Genomic DNA, 26,632 nt, shown 5'->3' on the forward strand with positions numbered 1-26,632 from the left:
TCATCCATATACTTATATATTCATAAGTAATCCCATCCAATTAGGATGGATTGAAACTTCGTTTCTCCATTTACTGATGTGGTTTGGTCATATCTTCAGCCACATTATTGCGACTCAGTCTGCATAAATTACGCAGTCTTTCTCTACAAGCTGTTTCAGTACAATTACTAGTACATGATCTACGTACCCTCTTTTGCCACAATGTTTCTCTGTGTTAAATTATTTTATTATAGACTTCCATGCATCTATTCTGCCACAAACATTGCCTACTACACTTAGAAAGCTAGTAATATGCTTTTTCCTTTGTTTTTATTGGTATAATAAAACTTCCAATCTAGAACAAAACTCATCTTCTAGCAGATACTTAACCAAACACTGCCTTCAATAATTTTGGCAAATACTTGAACATCCACAGCCATCCTCACCTACATCATGAATATATCAATTGGCATTCATATCTAGCATACTCTTCTAACATCGTTAAATACAATCATGTCCACATTAGCACAATCACTTCCAAAGCACTTTCTACTATTTACACAATCACCAGCCACCCTGCTGTACATCTATCTTTCTTTCCAAAGATAGATTCTTGTATGAATATGTGATAGTAAACAATTAACTGTTCATGTCCATTCAATGTAAAGACTGCAATGCTGAAATTGAGATTATTTCTGCTAAAAGCTCTTCTTAAGTTTATAGCTAAAATTGCAATCAAATAAAAATACACATCCAGGCTTTGATACGAAAAGAATGCCTAACACTTTCCATTCACAATTAAGACAATATGGATATTGAAATGCTATGAACATCAAATAATTTATTCTATCCCGTAAGCCAACAGAAATTTTTTTATTCTAGAACAGTTGATACTATAGCATTAAGGTTTTACATAAAAACTCTACAGTATTTACAGAGATGATGCTTCCTGTCCCTCACTACCTGCGTTATAAATCCTTACCCCCAAGCAGAGGAGCCACCTGCATAGGGGTGCTATTCACGAGTTGCTGCTTCATAACAATTATCATTTGCCATGACAATAGTCATAATTTAAGACCTTTATATTCTGCAATGCATGCCAAGCCATGCCTTCATAATAATTCATACCTAAGCAGCATTAACAAACAATACATTTAATAACTTCAGCTACTGACATAGTCAGCCAATACTTCAATATTTACAATAGCTCCAAAACACAATCTCACTCTGTAGTTCAACACCGAAACAGGTTTTGGTATAAAGGCTTAAAATGCCATTATACAGGGAAACGAGGGACAGCCATGTGACAGTTCTGTGATAATATGCCCGGGGGAGGATTACATCAATAAAGCTCATTGTTTACTTCCACAAACAAGGAGTTCTCGGAGGAAAACTATTAAAATGTGTGGCTAAGTGTGTGTTACAAACGTAACAAATCAACTGTTATCCCTCAGGTGACAACAGTGGTGGGTAAATGAAGGTCATGAATATGAAAACAAAACATTCCTGTGGCATTACCTTCTATGGAGGCAGCAAGTGAATGAAGTGCCACAACACCAGTGAAGCTGCCATGTTCCCATACATACAGTCACAAGCTCACGTGTGATAAGTTGCATTACAATTGAAAGATAACTTCTTTAATATAAAAAGTGTCATACAATTCTTTTCATAAATTTGTTTGATACTGATGGACAGCTGATAACAGCAGTGTGAAATATGCATATATCGCAAGCGTTAAAATATAGATGGAGCAATTACTTGCTATGACTTATGGGGTGCATAAATAATTCAATAAAAAACAATGAAAATTTAAGAAAGATATATTGCCACTACAATGATTAAAGAGTAGACAGTACTAATTAAAACAAAAGGAAAATATTATACTAAAGATTTTCTCTAGATACCATGAAAGACTAAATGGGTTATATCTGATTAATCAAATTAGGCTGTCAAGTTTCTGATATCATCAGACCTTAACATAGTATGAAGAATTATTATTTGATAAAAGCCCTATGTTCATACAATTCTTGTTTTTATTGTGAAAATTTCCCTGAAATAGTGGACAATGTAATGTCTTGCATTTCCGAGATGACTCGTACATGACCAAAACAAAAAGCCTGTAATCCATAACACTAGAACCATTTTGATTAGACGTGATCACTATTGTATACAGCATTTTAAACCATGGTATGGTGGATATTGAAATTTTACATTCAAAATGCAATGGCCCAACTGACACTAAATGGGTAGCAAATAAATTTTTTGTAAATACAAATTTTCTGAATGTTAATTCACATTTTAATATATATATATATCAGTTTTATTTTAACCAGCAAGTCATGGATGAGAGAATAGGTCATGAATGTCAGCCCCTGGACCATTTCCTTAACAAACAGATCACAGAAACAGCATCTTATACACTATAGTAGTGTGTATGCATGTGTTTTGTGTGTGGTGTGTGTGTATATTGTGTGTACACAAGTCTTGGATTGTAGGCAATTTGAAACCAGGTTAACATATAGCATTTTTTATCATAAAAATACTGCTATGAAGCTGAATCCTTCACTAATTTTGAACTCTTTGTATTTGGAATACAATTTTTTTTTTTTTAATGAAAACTTTATATTAAAAAAAAGAGCCCGAAATGTTAATATCCCAATAACTGACACAAGGAACTAACTGTTGGTAGTCCAATGCCCTAAAATGCCTAGTGGGTAGATCTCGGGTATTTCCCACAATGGGACTGAAAGACTATTCTTATACAATGTTTTGATGTTCAGGAATAACAAGCCTCTATCAAGATTGAGAGCTGATAATGGAGCATTTTCATAAGAAGCAACAGGCAGGTTACCCGATGTACGTACACCGAGATATGAACCTCATGACTCGCACTAGTTGGAAATTTACTTGCTTTACTACAGACTTTTTCTGATCATAACACAGAAAATAAGACTGCATTAAGTTTAGTTTATTTTACATTTGCTGAAACACAAATGGATATCTTGCAACAACATATCAGGACAGGATGGATTTGAACCCCAGTTTTTTTTTTTTAATCTTTCCTGTTGAAAATTTTGTCTAGAAAATAAAATAGCTTGAGAAAAATATTTAAAATCCTAAAACATTAATACTTTTGAACAAGCAATTGACCATTCTGACGAATTGGCCAATGATTTGTATACTATACGCTGTGGTTATTCCGAGTTGATGCACGGCTTGTGGCTACAAGCCTTCACCCAAGTCACAGCGAGGCTTTATTTCCCTTGGAAAAATGCCTCATATCATACAAGGCCTGAAGTGTGACATTATAACACTTCCAATTGCTCCTAAATACACTATGTCCGGCCATTCTGATTACCAATTTACCTACTTATGCAAATCATCTTACGCGAGGTAACTGTACGTGTCCTTCTGACCATCTATTCTTTCAAGATATTCTTTTTCAATCAGGATATCGATGCATCTCTGAAGGAAAAAAACAAAACAATAAATTAGTTATTTTAATCAGACAAGTAATATTTTTCTTGCCAATACCTATAACCATTTTTTACTATTATTTGTCGCTTTCTCTGGGCAAATGTCTCCTCCCCCGATGAATGTTTGCATTGTAATGATGGATGACAAAACTAAGAGCAACCAATGTGAACCTGCTTAATAAAAAGAAATGTAAGGGACAAAGGAGGGAAAAAACAGAATGATGAAAGAGAAGGAAGGATAAGAAGGTGAAAGGGAAAATGGAAAGAGAAGGGGGTGGAAAGGCCTACTCTGACCAGGCCTCCTGGTTGAGTACCAAAGCAAGCAGCAGAACTAAATAGTGCCACGCATCAGCAAACTAGGATTTGGATGCGAGTAGATCCAGTTTCAAAATGACAACCGGATAAAGTCAGTAAATTCCCCAAAATTTCTATAAATTCCCCCAAATGTAGTAGTCTTTTATACTACTACAGTACTGTACTTAGATTTACATTTCTTAATGTTCAACTCTTCATCCTTTGTGGTGCTTTATCAATATTAAAATCAAACATTAAGATTACACTATCAATTTTTTTTACATACGGTCTACACTTGGTAGTCCAAGTCATGTGGGGCCCATTCCCACTTGAGTCAGCAGACTTTTTTACTAGGAATGTTAAAATGCTTTTTTTTTTTAATTTAATGGAGTTTCTTGTTCTGTAGAACCTTCTAACCTGAATTCCTATTCAAGCAAAAAAATATAATAATAATAATAATAATAATAATAATAATAATAATATTATTATTAATAAATAAAAAACCTAACATGAATTCATTCGGATTACTGCAAGATTCAGGTTACCGGACTCCAAATCACCTTGAATAACCTTTAATACAGCTTCAATGTAAACCTTGAAAATCACTTTAATATCTAAGAAATGCTATAAGGTTCTCAAGATTGGTACACTCAGACTGACTCGTAACAATTGTACAAGGCAGCAAAAAAAAAAAAAAAAAAAAAAAAAAAAAAAAAAAAAAAAAAAAAAAAAAAAAAAAAAAAAAAAAAAAAAAAAAAAAAATAACTTAAAACCCACAAAGTGATGATAAAAGGAAGCAGCACAAACCTTTATAGTTGGTACGCGAGGCTTAAATCTTTGTGTCAGCTGGTTAAGAACTTCCATGAGCAGCTGTTGGTGTTTACATACTTTCCTCATCTTCATGATTCTAACAATGGCTGCCTGAATCAGCAGTTTACGATCTTCCTCAATGTGCTTGTGAGTAAGCTCTTGCTCAATCTGTAGTAAAAAAAAGTTATAAAACTATGTACAAATCAAAAACTATTATGATGCTAACAAGTGAAATTAGGTTTTTTTGTAATATAGTGAAATGAACAATTCAAAAGTTGAGAAATGAATGTTCATTTGATTGAACATTCATTTCAATGTCGCTACTAAGTCTTTATAATTTATTAAATTGTCAAAGTATTCAGTAAATTTAATACTAACAAGCTAGAAAATACACATTTTAAAACAGTAAAATTTTTTTCATATCTGTCTACTTTCCTTCTGGAAACCTGACTGAGAGGCTACCTGCATGCAGGATTGTCAGGAGTGCATCACAATATTTCAAATACTCAAGAAATCATCAAAACATCTCAACAAATGCCTAAAGCATCTATATGTTAAAGAACTCAACAAGCCAGTTTGACAATTACAAAAATAGAATTTATTCACACTTGTGCCAAAAATGACATCAAAGACCGTGTTGTTGAAAAGTCAAAGTCACGGTACTGTGATAATGACTATGCCGAGAAACACTGGTTAGATTCATGAAAAAAAAAACTAAATGGTGGCTAAGTAGTTTTTCAGTGCTTAAGGCTCTGGTACAATAAAGACTCCTGAAACCTATCATCCCAAAACCAGGGATACCACCCAGAAAGTCACAGATGAAACAAAATACACCACTGCTCACCCATCCATCAGATGATGATGGGTCACTAGTGTTTAGGTACGAGACCTAACCTCACGAGAAAGGAAGAGAACAAGGCAGAATGGAAGCCCAAGGAGTCATTCAAAAGTGAAATGTCATTACACTCAATGCTCCATATTATATTTCTGGGCTGGGCCAGCCCAGAAATTAGGTTGCCAGGTTGCATCAGGTTGCATCAAAAAGCACCAGGTTGAGGTGCTTCTTTATAGTTCCCCGAGGTTTACTCACAGCAAGACTTCAGAGAGGAGAACAAAACTACCAAAATTGAACAGTACAAAGTAAACTTTTAAAACGCTAAACTTACCTTCATTTCCGTTTTCATTGGCACATTAATATTGACCCTGAGTTTCTTATTTTTGTATCCAAGGAAAAGGTTCACCCGTGAATCCAGAGAAAGGTCTTCCTCGTCTTCAGATATGAGCAACTTACACTTGAGAAGGATCTGCACTACTTGAAGGAGAATATCTTGGGTTATGCCAGTCATCTCCTGGGAAAAAAAAAAAAAAAAACTTATATGAGATGAAGAAAAACTATACAATGTAATAGAACTCAACCGAATTGAAAATGCCAATTGTAATTTTCAGATAATTTAGTTATTAAACTTTACTTCTGCATGAAGGTACAATCATAATTATATGCTCTTTAAAATGTAAAGTCCTGGACATTATTAGACAGCCAAGGCAAATGGATATACCCTGAACTTTTTTTGTAAGCAATATTAAGTGTACATGTGTCTACACAAGTCCTGTTTTGTAGAAAAACCCGACACTTCACAAGGTTTATGTACAATCCTCCAAGAGCTCCTTGTTCTTATCCCACTATGGGCCCCATAAAGGGAGGTGGGGGAGCTCTACCGGCTCCATGGAGGGGGAGGTTGGGGGGAGCTCTACTGGCCCCATGGAGGGAGGGTTGGGGAGCTCTACCGGCCCCATGGAGGGGGGGGTTGGGGTGTTCTACCGGCCCCATGGAGGGGGGTTGGGGAGCTCTACCGGCCCCATGGAGGGGGGGTTGGAGAGCTCTACCGGCCCCATGGAGGGGGGGTTGGGGAGCTCTACCGGCCCCATGGAGGGGGGGTTGGGGAGCTCTCCCGGCCCCATGGAGGGGGGTTGGGGAGCTCTCCCGGCCCCATGGTGGGGGGGGGAGCTCTACCGGCCCCATGGAGGAGGGGGGGAGGAGGAGTGGGGGGGGGAAGGAGGAGCACTACGGCCCCATAGAGGGGGGAGGTTGGGGGAGCTCTACCGGCCCCATGGAGGGGGGTTGGGGAGATCTACCGGCCCCATGGAGGGGGGTTGGGGAGATCTACCGGCCCCACAGAGGGAGGGAGGTTGGAGGGAAATCTACTGGCCCCATGTCCTACTTCCATCTTTAATCTCAACCATAATGCTCAATAGGTAGACAATTTTCATGTTTGGATTGTACCAATATCTAAAAATAGCATGAACAATGCACAACTGAAACAATCACTACAACCTACTTGTAAATGGCTAACACTCCAAGAAACTGCAGTGTTAAACTGGAGTAACACAGCCATTTGAAATGTTGATGCTTGTAGTGTGTATCTGAAAGATATGTCAGTCATCAAGTTCACAAACTTGGCTAAAAATGCACCGAGAATTAACAATCTCACAGCAATGTCATATAAACAATCCAAAAAATTCTGTTACCACTCCTACTATTGCTGCCTCACATACATGATATATGCAAAAATTACAATGATTCAGGTCAAAATTATTTCCCCCTTTGCAAAGAAGATTTTCGTTAAAGACCAATTTTTTTTTAATGAGAATGATCCCAAAACAATACGTACCTGTTCTTGAAGCAATTAGTAACAATTTCCCCTTTAGAAAGATGAAACAGCCAATTCAGCTTCCGACCACTGTGTTGACTTGAATAGAATGTAGTGAATCTTGATACACTTCTTTCCAGCTGGTGGCAAATGAAAACATTTTTAATGAATGCCCATTAAAGGGTTCCCTCCAAAATTAATCTATTTCCAGTACAGTATATCCATATCTGTACTGTATTCTTACTGGTATAAGTAGTTTAAAAGCCACGTATCAGTCTCCTTTCTTATATCGAGGTACCACAATGCCATATGCAGTACCGTGAATGATGAATACAAGTGATATATTACACATTTATGAACATTTATAACAATTTAATATTGTTTAATTTTTTCTGGGAAGATGCCTCCTGGCCCAGTGAGGTAAGAAACTGGGTAATAAAGAATAAATACATAAAACTTTTTATCCATCATACCTCATGAGGAAGTGTGAATGTCTGTGACTGTTGAAAGGGCCATGAACCAGAAGATAACACCTGGATAGCAAAGTCTAAGTCTAAAGGCTCATTGCTGCTGACAAGGTGCTTCCTAAACTGATCATTTAGGTCTTTTGATACACCAATATCCTGCAAACAAGGAAAGCGCCGTTAGAAAAAACATTTATAAACTATTTTACAAAGCATTACTATTTTTTTCAAAACCTAGAGATTGTCTTACATTCATAATTACGTTAAACTCTTGAACATATAAAGAACTCGACTGGGAGCAGGTTGTGATCTTAAGAGACCCTAATTATCTTTCCGTTAGTAAAAAAAAAAAAAAAAAAAAAAAAAAAAAAATACAACGAAAAAATTGTTTACCTGGAACATTCTCTGTAATTTGGACGTATATTCAAAACCACATGCTTGCTTAAGCTTAGAGATCATGGACGCTTCAGCATCGTCACTAGCAGACATATGCTGTACTAATCTCTTGGCTAACATTTTACTGTAGAATTTCTGGAATACATCCTTATCTTCTATGTACTTGAACACAATCATAACCTGAAAAATTGGATAAAAGCACAAATTAACACAAAGTCAAGGTTCAGTATGACAACAGTAAATAATACAGTGTCCCATATATATGAAACTAGCTCATATATATATATTATTTTATATTTTTCATAGGTGCTTTACGTGCACATCATTCTGACATACACAGATGCAAATAAGGGCAAGGGACAAACTTTAAATGTTCCATATAATCAACAATGTCTAATGAACTAATGCTGTAACAGTATTATATTTGTGCAAATGTGAAGTCTACCACAATGGGAGTATACACAATGCTTCAGTCATCTATAAATTAAGCCTAAAAAAAATATATACTAATACAAGAACAACAATTAAGTTGTAAAATACATGTGAAAAATAAAACATACCGTAAATATTACCTTTACTTTAAATAAAATCAAACAAAAAAGCAGTCTTACCTGATTTAGCGTATCTTCTAATTCTGCTTCCTCTGGATTTTTAGACGATTTCTTAAGGAGCAAATCACAATATTTAGCCAAAAGCTCTGGAGATTTTGACGAGGAGTTTGGATGCTTTGTTACGCTGTTATTATTAATAAAGCGGCCACACGCTTTGTCTAAAGCTGCTACAAAGCCGGTGTCATTATTGAATGCAGTTAGCACCAGAGAATTGTATTTGCGATGAACTTCCAAGATGGTCTGTACATATATTTTTGGGTCCTGAAAATATAAATATAATTAAAATCATTCTATAAAGCAATAGGACTAATATTTATCTTCTTATATATAGTAAATACTTTGTTATTCATACATATTAAGGCCCCAATGTTCATGTAATAGAATGGTTCTCCAAACTAGCCTTAAAAAAAAAATCACCAGTTACAAAAACACAAAAACCAGCATTGAATGTAATGAAATGCTATTTTCTGGGCGAGACCCGGAGCTATTTCGGGCTGATGTGTATATATTAGACCGTGGCAGCAGTCAATCGAAGGTTGATACCTGGTTGATGGGGTTCTGGGAGTTCTTCTACTCCCAAAGTCCGGCCCAAGGCCAGGCTTTACTTGTGAGTTTGGTCCACTAGGCTGTTGCTTGGAGCAGCCCGCAGGGCCACATTCCCACCACAGCCCGGTTGGTCCGGCACTCCTTGGAGGAATAAATCTAGTTTCCTCTTGAAAATGTCCACGGTTGTTCCGACAATATTTCTTATGCTTGCTGGGAGGGTGTTGAACAACCGGGGACCTCTGATGTTTATACAGTGTTCTCTGTGTCTATGGCACCTCTGCTCTTCACTGGTTCTATTCTGCATTTTCTTCCATATCGTTCACTCCAGTACGTTGTTATTTTACTGTGTAGATTTGGTACTTGGCCCTCCAGTATCTTCCAGGTGTATATTATTTGATATCTCTCTCGTCTTCTTTCTAGTGAGTACATTTGGAGGGCTTTGAGACGATCCCAATAATTTAGGTGCTTTATCGCGTCTATGCGTGCCGTATATGTTCTCTGTATTCCCTCTATTTCAGCAATCTCTCCTGCTTTGAAGGGGAAGGTGAGTACCAAGCAGTACTCAAGACGGGACAACACAAGTGACTTGAAGACTACAACCATCGTGATGGGATCCCTGGATTTGAAAGTTCTCGTAATCCATCCTATCATTTTTCTGGCTGTCACAATATTTGCTTGGTGGAGATCTAGGCCTACCGGGGACCAGAGCCAGAACCTGGCCCCCTCAAGAGAGGCACGAGGAGCAATGACCTAAAGATATCCCGTGTAATTGGAAGCAGTCTTTGTCTCATCTACCAGGTCAGGCACCCAGAAAGGTAGGAATTCCAAAACAAACTACTGCTGATGAAATAATTTGCAAACTGAAAGCCAAACTAGCAACAGAACTCCCCAATCCAAACCAAGGAAACAAGTACCCTCTCAGGGATCCCTTTTGGTTCCCTGAGAGGGAACCAAAAGGGACTTCCTCCAGTTTACCATGAACCTGAACCCGGCGAGCCGAGAAAGAAACAAATCCCTGGTGAGCAGACACTCGAACTGGCTGGGAGCCGACACCAGCCAGTCGTCGAGGTAAGCCAGAACCCGAACCCCTAACAGAAGCAAACAGGTCACCACGACCCAGTAAAACGTGTGAACACTCGAGATGCCAGATTCAAGCCGAATGGAAGGCATCGAAAGTGGTAAGTTTGTCGCCCCACGACAAAACCGAGCCAGTCACTGAACCCCGGATGAATCGGGACGTGTACAATGAAATTATAAAACCAATATGCGTCCCGGAGGTCCAGACACACCATCCAGGCACCCAGCGCCAAAAGCATCTGGACCTGAGACAGGGTGTCACCCGAAAGGAGAGGCAAAAGATCCAGGGATTCAGACTAGACAAGTCCAGTATGAATCCCAGATCCGCAGTCCCATTTCGGAACTGAAAAAAGGCGGGAATCCCCCAAGGGACGTTGTCGTTTCGACCACACCCAAGCAAACCCACTCCAGGATGACCTGACAAAGCACAGGAGAATAGGCCTGCCCTGCCAGCTCCGATCCCCCCAAAGGAGGAGGAGCGACCCAACACCACTGCAGGCCGGAGGAAATGACCTGAAATGCCCATGAATCGTGGTACTAGGCGAGAGCAAACAGCACAAGCCTCCCCCCCTATCGCCCCGTCAACGGGACAACCCGCGAAAGAGCCCATGACCCCTACGAGAGCCCAACCAACGCTAAGAGACACCGACGGCTCCAGACCCTGAATCTGGTACTACTGGCTTATGACGACTGAAGGAAAACCATGCCCTGGCACGACCCTTCCGGGGAGGACCTCCATGCCAGCTCTTGTTTGCATTCAGATTTAGCACTTTTAGAACTTTGTCCAGCTGATATCCGAGAACCATAAAAATGTCTACTTTTGTCATTAGGCTACCAAACTTTCATCTAAATTATCTTGTAGCAATTTTGAGCTTGCTTTATTTTTTCTGTACTTTCTTTTTTAATTTTTCCCACTTAAGGTGCACGTTAGAGCGACGGTTCACCTTCATGCAGGTCTGCATTCAATTCCAGTCCGTCCAAGTGGTTAGGCATTATTTCTTCCCCCATCCCATCCCAAATCCTTATCCTGGCCCCTTCCAAGTGCTATATAGTTCTAATGGCTTAGTGCTTTCTCTTGATAATTACCTTACCTTACCAATGTTTCTCTTCAATCATGTCTTAATTGTCACATACTTAATGGTAACAACATAGATACCGAGAGAGCCCCGGGGCACTTCAAAAAAATTTCCCACTTGCACTTCACATCATCCATGCTAACCCTTTCTTCCTCTTAAATAATGACCAAGAAATGAGAACATAATTTATGTTACAAAAAAATTGGATTTGGGATAAGCAATCTGTGGTTTTGTTGCTAATATGAAATATCAATTTCTGTCTGACAAATCAATACCAGGTCTTCACAGTAATTTTAAGACCAGAAGACCCAGTGAAATATTATACAAGATATTTGATATACCTTTTTCTAGACACTGACAATTTGCCATGTCACATTAAAATCAAGAGAGGCTAAAAAGGATAATAAGGTGATGTAAATTGTGAATAAAATGGATAACAGATCTTTCCAGGTAATACATGATCTGATATCAGGGTATTTACTGTTGCAATTATAAGCTAAAATAATCTATAGTAAAGGATATTTTCTTGAAGTCCTTAACCAAAAACAATAACAAATTATACAGTATATATTATAGAAATAGATAAAATAAAAAAATATACATATATCAAATAAATGCATGAAATGGCCCTTCCTTACATTAACAGCAGAGTCGCCACAGCGGTCAATAGCTGCCAGGCCCTGGTTAGTAATATGCTGCTCCAATAATGTCCGCAACTCACGCAAACCATCTGGTATTCTGTAATGAATTTTATATATTTACAGTATACTTCACTTCCTATAAATAGGTAAGCACCTTTACAAGACAATTGCCACTAGCATGGTACAAACTCCAATGACATCCACTCATCATGTAAGTTTGTTTTTGACATATTTGAATGTATACAGCACATGATACAATCTGCAGCCTAATGAAATCTTCATTTAGGTAAAATATGGCCTTTGTATAGCAAAAGGATCCCACCTCCAGCCTAAAAATCATTCCCCAGAAAACTAAAATAGTTAAAATTCATCCTTGCATTAATCTAAGGATTACAAGAGAATCTAAACAGGTAATGCCAGTTTGGAGTCGCATAATTTGAATAAGTGGCAAAAATATCCTGATTGTGTTGATAAAAATATATGAATCAGGTAATACTACTGTATATTTAAATTAAAAATCTTTGTAAATTGTAACACTGGACTTACTGGAGAAATCCTAACAAAAAGGTAACCACTATAAAGGAAATAGATCAACCTGGTATTGACCTACAAGCTGAAATATCATCCAAGGGATTCAATAGACCAATATTCTTCCATAGTGCCCAGACAGATCATCATTATATTGACAAATGTCAAGATAGCATATCAAACTAGACCTCATTCTCCATTCCCTCATCTGTAAGCAGTTTCTGAATACACCGACTTGCCCTCCACTCTCTACATTAAAACATTATCGAGATGTATTGGCTACAAGATCTATTGTACATTACTATAGTAAAGCTGTAGTGTAATAAAGGCTTTCTTAACACCTTGATCGGCTGGCAGCAAAGCACTAACTGGCCTATACACTCACCAAGCAAACGTCTGATATTTTTACCTGGGTGAATATTTATGAAAAGATGTATGCTCTGAAGCCTGCACAGCCTGCATCTGTGTGCATTTCAGTTTTGTTTTGTTTTTTGTTACTAAATTATTTCCCCTTTATCTTGGAACATATCTTTCAAGAAAGTGAATGATTATGAATGAATAAAGATAATTTTTTTATAAATATTAAATAATGTGGTTTTTCTATCACAAATTTATTTCAGAGCTTTCTAAACAACGTCATACAGTGCCACTCATGTTTCACCTTGTGAAAGTAAGAAGGTTAACAGCATACCTTGAGACAAGTTGATACATTCTAGCAAGATCTTCGTTTTTATCATCATTGAGAAGATGCTGGAACTCGTTATGGAATATTTCAAGATGCTTCTCAATGAGGACCTTCTCACAGGTTTTTCCCAGCTTCTCTAATGTAGTCTCGTGGAGGTATACTTGAACTCTTCGCTGCTCTTCTAGAAGTCTTGTCTCAGCCTGTTAAAATATAATGCAAACTGAAATAGAGAAGACTCTACACAAGGAATTCTCTTAAAGTGCAGGAATTTTCAGAGAAAATAATAGGATAAACAGTATGTACACTACAGAACCTTCATAATTAAACAACTTAGATAAAATGATATATTTCAGATATGCAGTACACACCTTTGGTGGAAAAAAAGGTGCATCATTGTCAAAAGGGATCATGCCACCAATTGTACATATATCACATGTCCCATCAGCCAACCAAGGAAACATTAAATTTCTGGTGCACTGAGGTAAGTATCCACACAAACATTTACTAATGTACTACAACTCATCCCCATATACTAAATTTTGGTTTGTTATAAAGTCTTTCAAATATCCATTTGATACTGGGTATTGGATACTAGGTGGTCAAGTGTATGTAACTTTTCCAAACACTTTACAAGTCTCAATCATGGGTTAAAGTGTGTATATGATGTAAAAGTAGTTAATATCTGGACAACTGTCTGTTCATAAGAAAAAATTGTGAAAAATATGAGTGAATAATCACACACAGAGATCACACTAACGTGATGCATCAAATGAACAAATCCACAAGAATCGTCACGGCCATTTTGGATTTGTTCATGAGTGAATAATGTTTGGATGCTGATGATTCACAAAGAACTAGGTGGTGACAATATAGTGTATAGAAGTTGAGTTTAAAAGTACAGTATAAGAGAGTTGGCAGTGATCATGAAGATAAATCTCAAAATACCTATGAGACATTTAATGGAATAAGCTACTTGGGAAAGTATTCACTGTTGTACTGTAAAAACTAGCAGAGTATACACCCAATGCAAGGACCTCTGATTTAGCATCCTCCTGGATTGATCAGCCAGGTTTGGGGCCAGAATTTGGACATCAATTTACAATGATCACCCAGTAAAGGATGGATTACGGTTGCAATTGAATTTACCAAGCCTGGCACTATGTCAACAGGCAGCCACTATTGAGTTTATTGTGGCACAAATTCACCTTTGATAGGCCAATGCTTTTAATAATTTTTTTTTTTTTTAAGTGGGTGTAGTAATGTACCAGTCTTCTGTAGTTGCATGTGGGAGGAGACGAGTATCTGTGTGTGCACATGAATGGAAAAATTTTCCTAGGTTGGTGGATGAGAGAGATGAGTGGGTAGGTGTATGGGGACAGGGTTATGATATTTTTATTACAAAGTATTTTGGGGCCCAAGAATTACTTGAAATATTAGACATTTAATTTAACAACTTTTGACTTAGGGAGTAAGGTATAACCACATACAGTAGAGGTCATTAAATGGAGTGGATATTGTATTTAGAGTGGAAAAGTGGCAGACAAAAATACAAAATTAAAGAATTTATGGGCCATGACAATTATATAAAACTATGAATGAGGAGCTGGGAAAAATTCCATAAAATTTTAAAGGTAATTACTTGCACCAAATGTCTGGCAGGGAAAAAAAAATAAAAGGAGAGTATTAAGATAAGATAATGTTAGAAGCATAAGGGAATAATTTGAATGCCTGAAAGGTGGATTGTGTGTAATTACCTAAGTGTAATTACCTAAGTGTAGTTACAGGATGAGAGCTACGCTCGTGGTGTCCCGTCTTCCCAGCACTCTTTGTCATAACGCTTTGAAACTACTGACGGTCTTGGCCTCCACCACCTTCTCACTTAACTTGTTCCAACCGTCTACCACTCTTATTTGCGAAGGTGAATTTTCTTATATTTCTTCGGCATCTGTGTTTAGCTAGTTTAAATCTATGGCCTCTTGTTCTTGAAGTTCCAGGTCTCAGGAAGACTTCCCTGTCGATTTTATCAATTCCTGTTACTATTTTGTACGTAGTGATCATATCACCTCTTTTTCTTCTGTCTTCTAGTTTTGGCATATTTAATGCTTCTAACCTCTCCTCGTAGCTCTTGCCCTTCAGTTCTGGGAGCCACTTAGTAGCATGTCTTTGCACCTTTTCCAGTTTGTTGATGTGCTTCTTAAGATATGGGCACCACACAACAGCTGCATATTCTAGCTTTGGCCTAACAAAAGTCATGAACAATTTCTTTAGTATATCGCCATCCATGTATTTAAATGCAATTCTGAAGTTAGAAAGCATTGCATAGGCTCCTTGCACAATATTCTTAATGTGGTCCTCAGGTGATAGTTTTCTATCTAGAACCACTCCTAGATCTCTTTCTTTATCAGAATTCTTTAAAGATTTCTCACATAATATATAGGTTGTGTGGGGTCTATGTTCTCCTATTCCACATTCCATAACATGACATTTATTAACATTAAATTCCATTTGCCAAGTGGTGCTCCATATACTTATTTTGTCCAGGTCTTCTTGAAGGGCATGACAATCATCTAAATTTCTTATCCTTCCTATTATCTTAGCATCATCAGCAAACATGTTCATATAATTCTGTATACCAACTGGTAGATCATTTATGTACACAATAAACATCACTGGTGCAAGAACTGAACCCTGTGGTACTCCACTTGTGACATTTCTCCATTCCGATACATTGCCTCTGATTACTGCCCTCATTTTTCTATCAGTCAGAAAATTTTTCATCCATGATAGAAGCTTACCTGTCACCCCTCCAATATTTTCCAGTTTCCAGAACAACCTCTTATGTGGAACTCTGTCGAAAGCCTTTTTTAGGTCCAGATAGATGCAGTCAACCCAGCCATCTCTTTCCTGTAATATCTCTGTGGCCCGATCATAGAAACTGAGTAAATTCGATACACAGGATCTTCCTGATCGAAAACCATACTGTCTGTCTGATATTATATCATTTCTCTCCAGGTGTTCTACCCATTTAGTTTTGATTAGCTTTTCCAATACTTTCACTATTACACTTGTCAATGATACAGGTCTATAATTGAGGGGGTCTTCCCTGCTGCCACTTTTGTAGATTGGAACTATGTTAGCCTGTTTCCACACGTCTGCTACGATTCCTGTACACAGGGATGCCTGAAAGATCAGGTGAAGTGGAATGCTGAGCTCAGATGCACATTCTCTCAGAACCCATGGTGAAACGCCATCTGGGCCAGCTGCTTTGTTCCTCCCGAGCTCCTTTAGCATATTTTCCACTTCATCTCTAGACACCTCTATCCGCTCTATGTTGTTCTCTGGAATTCTTATTGTGTCTGGTTCTCTGAAGATTTCATTTTGTACAAACACACTTTGGAACTTTTCATTTAATGTTTCACACATTTCCTTTTCATTTTCCGTGAATCTGTTTCCCATTTCCAACCTCTGGATATTATCCTTTACCTGCAATTTGTTGTTTATGAATTTGTAGAATAGGCCCGGTTCTGTTTTACATTTATCTGCTATCCCTTTTTCAAAATTTCTTTCTGCCTCTCTCCTTACTGCTGTATAATTGTTTCTCGCATCTTTGTATCGCTGGTATGTTTGGGGGTTTGGCCTCTTCCTATACCGATTCCATTTTTGTGTCTTTTGGTCTCTTGCCCTCTCACAATTTCTGTCGAACCAATCCTGTTTTCTGGTCCTGCATCTCTGTTTTGGTATGAATGTTTGTGTGCCTTCCTCGTATAGTTTTAAAAATTTGGCATACATTTCATTTACTTCCCTGCCTAGCAACAATTCTGTCCAATTACACTCATTAAAAAAATTTCGAAGTTCCCCATAGTTGCCTCTCTTTAAATCGAGTTTATCAACTGTTTCAATGTCCCCATTTTCTTCTAGATGATATCTTAAAGCATATTTAATGTCTAACAGGACGTGATCACTCTTTCCCAAGGGAGGAAGGTACTGGATGTCAAAAATCTCTTCTTCTTTCCTGGTGAATACTAGATCCAGTACTGACGGTATATCTCCTTCCCTCATTCTTGTGGCTTGCTTTATGTGTTGATACAAGAATGTCTCCAGAATGAGGTTCACAAATCTGCATGTCCAAAAGTCCTCCGTTCTTGCTTCATAGGCCTCCCAGTCTATTGCTCTAAAGTTGAAGTCCCCCAGTATCAACAGTCGTGATTTATCTTTATCTGCTTGTACAATAATATCTCTCATGACCATTATGAGGCCCTCTCGTTTGTCATCCAGTTCTTCCTTTGTCCACGTGTTGCTTGCTGGTGGGCTGTAGGTATTTACAATTATCAGGTTATCCTGATTCCAGACCTGCAATGCCATTATGTCAATATCTCGAGGGTTTTCAAATATTAACTCTTTTACCTTCAGGTGTTTTTTCACCAGTACAGCCACTCCTCCTCCCTTCCTAGTTTTCCTGTCACGTCTCCAAACTGAGTAGCCTCTTGGGAATATGACTTCATTTATTATATTTCCTTCAAGTTTCGTTTCTGATAATGCAACAATATCTGGGACCCTAAGCTGGATTATATCTTGCAACTCCAAAGTTTTTGACCTCACTCCATCTATGTTGGTATATACAATTTTCAGGAACATGTTCCCTTTTCCTTTGCTCTTTACTCCCCCTTCCACTACTGATCTTGTTGCTTTGTTTTTATGTACCATTTCACAAGCTTTCCAGTCCCTGTCACTTTGTAAAAAAAAAGAATTTCTGTCTTCTTCATTTCTATCCCCATTTAGCCGTTTTGCCTCAATTAAGTTCATTTTCAGCTTTTCTCTGTCTTCCTTGGAGAGGTCTTGTCTTATTGACCAAGATTTGCCAACCTCATCACTCTGCAGTTTCCTGGCATTTCTTAGCACTTCCATCATGTTTTTCACTCCATTAAAGGTCACCCTTAAGGGGCGGTTCTTTTCTTTCTCATATTTTCCTATTCTTCTAAAATCACTGACATTTTCCTTTGAGCCTTCTCCTAAACCTACTATTTTCTCTATGATTTTCATCTCTTCTGCCGCTCGGTCCACCCTAGATGAAATTTCCTTCTCTAAACATCCAAAAATGATTTTGGACTTAGTTCTATCTGCAGTGTTTTGTACCAGTTTACTGTTGGTAACCAGTTCTTTCCTAATTGCTTGCCTAATTTCTGCTTCTTGTTGGTCATTTCTGGTTTTGACTTCCGAACACACTTCTTTGATAGTCTCTTTCTCTTTTACAACTTGAGCATATGTCGCTTTTATTTCTTCTTTATACTTTTCTAGTTCTTTATTCACCTCCTCTATGTGAGTTGTCAGTGAAGTTTCCAGTTGGAGATCCTTACCTAACTCTATGTTAGCCCTTAGGCTTGCTTGGAGTTGTTCACCATATGAGTCTATCTTCTTGTTTATTTCTTCAAAGTCACCACACTTCACTTTCCATGCCTCATTTTCTTTCACTAGTTCCTTGATTTGCTCCTCCTGATTTGTTACCTTGTCTGTTAATGCAGTAATAATCTTACCTTGTTGAAGCATACTCCCTTTTAGAGTGCAAAGCTCACTCCAAAGAGCTCCATTGTCCTCTTCTAATTTAAGCACTTTTTCTTCATACTTCTTTTGCATGTCCTCAATTATCTCTAACGATGTGTGTGTGTGTGTGTGTGTGTTGCTGGTGAGAGACGAGTAAGATATATAGCCAGAAAATATATCCCTACAAGAGGTAAGGAAATTGAGGCAGAAGCCACAAGCTCCAAAAGAATGAAAGCTAAATTGTAATATGCCAAATTATAAAATCTTACCTTTTTCATATATTCTGTGACAGGATTGTTTCTAAGGAACTCTGTGCTTTCGCGGGTGTAGAAACGTTCCGTGTCCTCTAGGAAAGTGTTTTCAAATGATTCTCTATATACAGACAAGTTTTGACCTCTTGCACTAGGCTCATCTTCATTTAAACCTAAAAAAAAAGGAAATACTGTAAAGCAAGTGTAGTATAAAGCAAGTAAAGCAAGTATAAAGCTAGTTAAGTATAAAGCATTCATACTATTTAAATCCTTTAAGGAAAAATCTTTCATACTCAAGTCAATTATTAGACAAGATGTTTTAACCCCAGCTAATCAAGAATGGTACTGTATCCCTATGCTAGTGTTACATATGGGGTGTGAGTTAGGGTAACCAATTGCAGAATACAAAGAAAGTGCTTATTTAGTACTAGCAGTGCAATGGTAAGAGTGCTGTAATGAGAACACTGTGGAGAAGTTAAAGAGTTTGGGGTTGTAAATAAGCTAAGGCAGCAACAGTCATTGTGGCTCATCTATGCACAAAGGAATTTTAGTGCCATGTCCATATATTTATAAAGTATGCAAAAACTTGACTTAGGAAGCTGACAGGGACCTAACGAACCAAACAAAATCGCTGACAAATATATGATGCCTCATAGTTTAATCAAGTTCACACTTTATCAATAATAAATTTCCCAACAAAAATTGACAATGGTTGAGATAATATATATATTATAAATAAAGAAAATGGAAATTAAGCTCATTGCTCGGAGTCATACCTTCTGTACTACACTTAAACATTTGAAAAAGTAAAAGTAGGAATTGTCAAGGTACAGTATAGTAATATGGGTATATGAAATTAAAGATGTTTAAGAACTTGGTTCAACTTTTCAAACTAAGCAGTGCTTCTCATCAAGTACACACTTCCAACATTAACCACGGTTAAACAAACTAATGCCTCGGTTAATGAATATCTTGAAGACTTACCTAGTTCAACATAGCAATTCATCACACCAGAAACTAGCCGCGTGTTGATAGTTTCACCATTTCTTTCACGTTCAATTAATTTTAACACGGCATTTGTAACCTGTAATACAATTAGGCATGATTAAACACTAATAAAAACAGATAATTGTAGGACTACTATTATTCAAGAGCATAAACACTTAAAAGTTTCATTGTAACAATTACTTCTAGGAAGATTAAATAATAATCCAATTTATTTTAATTAAATACAGTATTCCCAACTTACTTGTTTATTTAACGGCTGAAATAGATGGTCCCGCCAAGTGACAAGGGCTAGTTGATAAATTTCATAGATACCTTTATGGCCCTCATCGCATTCACGCTTCACCCAATGCCGATTCAAGTACGCACAAACACCATTCAAAACCTAAAACGGAAAGTTTACAAAGGTTCACCCAACTGAAAGAAAACAACTACTGTATCAGCTCGCTAATCCGGACTATATGGGAAGGACTCTCGGCCAGATTATCACATTTTCTGGATTAACGTACTTTTTCACCATGGAAGTCCAAAAGTATCAATTTAACGGTCTCTTTATACCGATCTGCCAGTAATAACGACCGGTTTGGGAGACTGGTATCTGGTGCCTCATATACCGGTCTGGCGGTTGATATTACCGATGGTCGGTATTGGGTTTGTTTTGGCATCGGCAGCCTCTCACATGGTGACCAGGCCACCGACCTCAATCGTCCAGTCGTATATTAAATCTTAACTTTCTTTTAAAATGATTCAGTTTAATGAAGACAATTCTAAATTATTATTAATAAAATATTTTGAAACAAATGTTATTAAGCAAAATTCTTTGCTTTCTTATTAAATACCTTTTATAGTATAGGCACTAGGTTTCTTTTTTTCCCACGGACCTAGAATGTACTGTGCCGGGCCATATGTCCGCATTTTTTACTGTGAACTCTCACGGCTGAGAGCAATGTCTCAGAATATTAACCAGAGAAAATCAGATTCAGACAAAAATAGATAAATTCGTGAATTCAACGGTTCGGGAAAAATCTTCGTCTACAAGCCATGCTGCACCCGCTGGGAATTCAACAAGTCATGCAGCATCAGCTGGCAACAAGTGCTCTACAAGCCATGCTGCACTTGCCGGCAACGAATGCTCTAGAAGCCATGCTGCACCCGCCGATGCCGAATTCCCATTGACAAGTCGTGGAGCATCCGATAACGATATAAAATATGATTGAAAGGCATATGAATTAGTGTAAAAAGTGTTGATAGAGTACAGTATTCCAAGTGTTTAGCCTTGACAAAAAGATACTGTACAGTGTAAATATACAGTAGAAATAATTTTCAATTGTGAATTAGAATTAGAACTAATGTGAATTAGTAGTAAGCCAGCTGTTGTGTGAAGTGAATACCTGAAAATAAGTGTACATACTGTATGTACCCTGTATACAGTACTGAACAATATAAAACAAGCGCTGCAGAGGATGACAATCTTCAGCTTAATTAAAAGCAAGTCAATTTACCAATTTTATTATAGTATTACAACCACTTTCACTAAGTTGTATAACATGTATCTTGTCTTTAATTGTTAGGGTAACCTTCTTCCTCTTAACACCTCCTCCTTCCTCTTAACACCTCCAGAATGACCGATGCTGCTACCAGACAGTCTTGGCCAAAAATTTTCAAAGTTACTATGAAAACAAAAAAGCTATTTAAAAAAATATTTCACTAATGGCATGGCACTGTGGTATAACATGAGGAACAGGAGCACATGGGCTGTTTGGCTTGACCAGGCCTGGACGGGACAGGTCCACTTGGGGCAGGCACGTTACGTAGGCCACTAGGCGGAAAAAAAAACTTCTGTATTTTTTTTTTAAGCAAATTTCAGCCTGTGCAAATTGTTTTTAGGAAACCTGTATATTTGTTGTTATATCAGCATTTCTTTTGCTTTTGACTGTGATGACTTGTTCTAAAATTAATGGTAATTCCTGTACTGTACTATAGTGTATATGTTCCTCCACATCCCCCAAGTGGTCCCTCCCAATGCTCCCCCCCTCTCCCCCGACACTACCCACCCACCCCCACCCCCTCATACACCACGCGCCTAGAGCCACAGCCATATGTCATTAACGGCACGACGTCTGGCTTTCTGATCCAGACAATTCGCTGCTTGTCTGGCTGACTGTCCGGATTGGGTAACATCAGCAGCAAGTTAACCGGTTCAGATTTTTTATCCGGCCAAACATCGGCTAGCCTGACTTCCATGGACATTTTGGCCGGATGGGGAGATAAAGTCATCTGGCCGGATTAGGCTGTTTTCTGGACAGTCGGATTCCGGATTAGCGAGCTTCTACAGTATAATAATCATGAATATGTGTATGTATATCTACTAACATTTAATCTCATTTACAGATTGTGTTTTCAGGAACACTTCTCATAAAAAGTCATCAGATGGAGACTTTACGTGGGTAGCAGCAATTTATGGCAAGATTCCCGTGCTTAACTACCAATGACTAAGGAGATTAAACAATTAAATTGAAACATTTTTAGCCGAGAATTGAGAAGACCAGGTTGAAAAGACTGAATAAAACTTTAGTTTATTTCAGAGCTTTTTTCATCCAGTCAATTCTAAATAATAAACTTTTGCTACCAGCTGATGTTCCCAAATTTTATTTTTAACAATAAACAAAAATAGTAAAATATCACTTACTTTACTAGAAAACTGATATTCTTCCCATTGTCTAGTATAGAACCTCAGAACTTCTTCATCCATCAGATCTACTCCATCCTGTTTAAAGAAACTCCAGCTTAATGAAAAATGTACAGCAGATTAAGGATTTGTAAATTAAACTTCTTTTATTTTATTGGAATTTTTGTATTATCTGGTTGTGAGGAGCATATGATAAACAATTCAGTTTTGAATTACTCTGTATGGAAAAAAATAATCTCAATCAAGTATTATTACAAACTATCTCCAATAAAGTTTAAATCCTATAACAAGGCTAATACTGATTCTCAAGTTTATATATCATTATTTTAGATTGAAGTTATTCCTACAGGGTGTGCTATAACAGCTGTGAAAGTGCCCTTGATTTTATTTTTATTTTATCAAAGACAAAAGTAATGAATGAATCTATGAAACACACTCTTTAGGCTCCCATAGCATACCATTTAGGAAATCATTGCTTTATTTTTTCTGAATAAAATTACTGTACAATATACTGTATACAGTTTTATAAAATTTGGGCCCCTGGGCTTAACACTAAGACATGCAATTATTCAAAACATATCAATTTATACTATTCACAAATCTATTGAAGCTTACCTTCATAAGTGTAAGAAGATATGTCTTAAGGAAGTCTTTAAGGCGTTTATAAAGTTCTAGACCAACAAATTGAGCACCGCCACCTGTAGCTGTGCTTTTTTTGGCCCGTGGCCCACTGCCACTACTCCCAGCCTTAGTAGACTGTTGGTGCACCTGTAGAATCAACAATGAATAAGTGAACTTTGTATAAAACATTTTGCAACTGTTATCTTGCCAACCTTAAAAGAAGATATCAGCACACATTATCCTAGATGAGAAGGAACAAGTACTTTGAATGTCATTGGTATAGAATACCTGGTTTTGAAAGCTCTCATAATTAACTTCCCTCTTCCTGGTTAAGACTATGCTTTACTGCACTCTAAATAATATACAAAGCAGCTGGAATATGGCATTGCATATTTTTTTGTTAGCTACAGTTCCAACTTTAATTGATACAAAATTTTAGTTTGTCTTGTTATAATTTTTGTATTGAATCTGGCTGAAAAAAAAAGAAACCAACATGAAAAGGGTTTGCATCTTTAAACTCTGGGCTGTGCAGGAAGCATGTTTAGTCATTTCTGTTAATAAAACTAAGTATATACACAGTACAGGACTTTTATAAATGCCAAAACTATATGATATGAATAATAGTTTTCAATTATATGATCTTAACACACTTTCCCATACACAGAGCATATTGTGTGCTTGTACAGTATTGACTTCTTCATTCAGTAAAGAATTTGCAGCCTCTGAGAATACTTACCGAGGTGCAGTAATTATACACATGTGTATAGAGTTGCATGTAGCGAGGTCTTGACATTTCTTGACTATTGTACACCTGAAGAAAAGTAATAATAATGTAAATCCAAGTAGTACTTAATATATCATATATTGAACTACATATTTTAATTTTTTAGACAAAAAATTATAACCTACAAGAGTAATTTGCAACTTAATGGCATTATTATAGCAGGAATAAACATTTCTTTTGGGAGAGAGACAATAGCAAATTATTTAAGACAGTTTTCCTTAAATGTTCTTACCTGTTCAATGCCTTGTCTAAGATCACCCCATATTTGATCAAGGTCAATTTGTTTTAACCCATGGGGATTACTGCTAGTACCAGTGCTGTTGCTACTGCTACCACTGGTACTCCCCCCACTACTGCTTCCTCCTCCCAAGCCCCCACGTTGACCCGACATATTGTCTGCAATAAATGTTACACATGTTAACCCTTCAAATGCCTTCTTTTCCCTTTAAAAATGAAGATACAACTAAATAAGAAAACACACACATGAACTTAAGCACTCGTATTGATTCATAGTAGTTTAACCAAAGACGTTTTAAACAAAATGCAATTTAGTGCAATTTCCTTACTGAAAATAGTCACACATAACTTGCAATACCCCAATTTTGAAGCTAAATTAAATGTACAAGTGCAGCCATTATAATGATAACATTTTGTTTGACATAAAAGACCCTGGACTCCAATGCTACAACAAACAAGATACATGGATGCACTTGTCCACTCATTTTGAATACAATTATCTGTGTAGGATGCGTTAAGCTTTTAATAGGAAGAGTCATTCATGTATGAATGTACCTGGAAAGTATTATGGAAAGTGTTCTATCTAGATAGAACACTTTCTTTCAATGATAAAGATAGGCCTCAGACATTTTTGTGTAGACAAATTATTTCAAGTGCTGACCAAGCACCTCGGCTACAGACCCAGCACCAGGTGGAGGGAAAGCCATACAATAGCTTCAGAGGCCAATTAAAAAAAAATCAGATGCCTATTAAGCCTAATCAATAATTTGTGACGAGGACCCGAGAGAATCCTATACAGTGCTTTGTTTGCACCGAGGGAAGTCTCGCGACCAAAGTGAACCTCAAGCACAGTGAACACCTGTCTGAGGACCATCGTCCACAGAGGGGTTCTATTTAGTTTGTGTACCCGGGTCTTGTACCCATGCTCTGGTAATCGCCATATCTAGATACTGTATCGTTTAGTAAGCTGCCTGCGACAAGCAACGTGGTGACATTGCTTGCAACTGCAGTCATGAGAAAGTAATATACCCACATGGTCAAACTCTTTCCAACAAATTCTACTTGTGATGGCAAATTGGGTTATATCATAGAACAACATGGAAGAGTTTCATACAGATGTGCAGTACCCGTCTCCCTTAATTCCAACAATAATAGAACTTGAATACTAAACAAGGCATTATTTTGCAGCCTATGGAAATAGCCATAAGATTGATTTAATTACATGTGTGGGGGCAGGGGTGGCCCTGGGCCCCCAGTGGGCCCCAGGGCCACTATCAACCCTATGTGTCCGCCTTCTCTTACATACTCAAGTAAACCCAACTTGTACAATGTTATTACAGGAATACTTCCTGGATAATGAAAATACCTATTCTTTGAAATGTGATGGCGTAAATCAATTGAGTGCGGGAGTGTTGGAACTGTTGGAGGAGGTTGGTGTAGGGCTGGTGGAGCCACGGGAGGGGGTTGAGGAGCCCCCAGAGACTCACCGTTGGTGGCCCAGGCTCTTGGTGTGGGTGTTGGAGACAGGACACAGCTTGGTGGTGAGGCGACACAGGGAGGACACTAGAGGTGGTGTTGGGGCAGTGTTGGAGGACCAGCTGGTGGGCCTCCCGCGCCTCGCTCCTCTCTCACTCGCCCTTCACACTCATTCCCCCGTCACGGCACCGCCACTTACACACATTCTGCCACAACCTTCATATCCAGGCGATAAAACAATGACAGTGTACCTTTCTTCCTGGCCAAGGTAAAACAAGCCAGCAGCTGTGTGCGCACCTCCTCGGGCACAGGTAGTGGGTCACCGCACCTCACACTCCACCCCACACTCGCCTCAACCACTCTACCTGCTACAATGACTCGGAAAATTAGGAGGAGGCAGGTAGAGGTGTGGTTGTGGGTGTTGTGGCCGTGGTAGAGGTAGAGGAGTGAGTGTTCCCGCTGCCTGTGATGGAGGCCATGATGGCCGCCACACTCCTCACACTCCTCGCTCACTCACCACCCTCATCTACCTCACTCACTCACTCACTCACTCACCTCTCACAATTCCCACGGTACTCGCACGTTTTTATTGGAATTTTGCATCATATTGTGTTGTGGAACGATAGAGGAGCACAGCACTTTAAGGACTATGCTGTTATGTGTAGTATGTCTGTGACTCCAGTTTACATATGGATGCCTTGTACTAATATTTATATTTTAATATTAAAGCTGCAGAGCTGAAGTGTAATATAACCTGGATGAGAGTAAATTTCCGGGCCAGCGGTGATGGTTGAGCCCAG

The 26,632-nt window shown here is 38.0% G+C and overlaps 1 protein-coding gene across 3 annotated transcripts; it reads right to left on the reverse strand.

The window, feature by feature from the left end:
• Positions 1-807: 807 nt before the first annotated feature.
• On the reverse strand, positions 808-26,337 carry Cul1 (cullin 1). Of its 3 annotated transcripts, none has more exons than XM_045768187.2 (18): positions 25,844-26,337; positions 24,352-24,515; positions 24,072-24,146; positions 23,330-23,482; positions 22,715-22,792; positions 20,270-20,410; positions 20,005-20,104; positions 19,039-19,193; positions 13,238-13,431; positions 12,016-12,115; positions 8,679-8,939; positions 8,065-8,247; positions 7,681-7,830; positions 7,229-7,347; positions 6,896-6,980; positions 5,726-5,908; positions 4,557-4,727; positions 808-3,444 (listed from the first exon to the last, which is right to left on the reverse strand). In XM_045768187.2, exons 2-18 carry the CDS (start codon positions 24,508-24,510, stop codon positions 3,364-3,366), a joined length of 2,388 nt encoding a protein of 795 aa, XP_045624143.1. In that variant the 5' UTR covers positions 24,511-24,515; positions 25,844-26,337; the 3' UTR covers positions 808-3,363. The 3 variants fall into 3 exon arrangements, with proteins under 3 accessions (XP_045624143.1, XP_045624146.1, XP_045624144.1); XM_045768190.2 differs by having other exon boundaries at positions 26,084-26,325; XM_045768188.2 differs by having other exon boundaries at positions 25,723-25,862.
• Between the last annotated feature and the right edge of the window lie 295 nt (positions 26,338-26,632).

Source organism: Procambarus clarkii, chromosome 91 (genome assembly GCF_040958095.1).
Source record: "Procambarus clarkii isolate CNS0578487 chromosome 91, FALCON_Pclarkii_2.0, whole genome shotgun sequence".
NCBI lineage: Eukaryota > Metazoa > Arthropoda > Malacostraca > Decapoda > Cambaridae > Procambarus > Procambarus clarkii.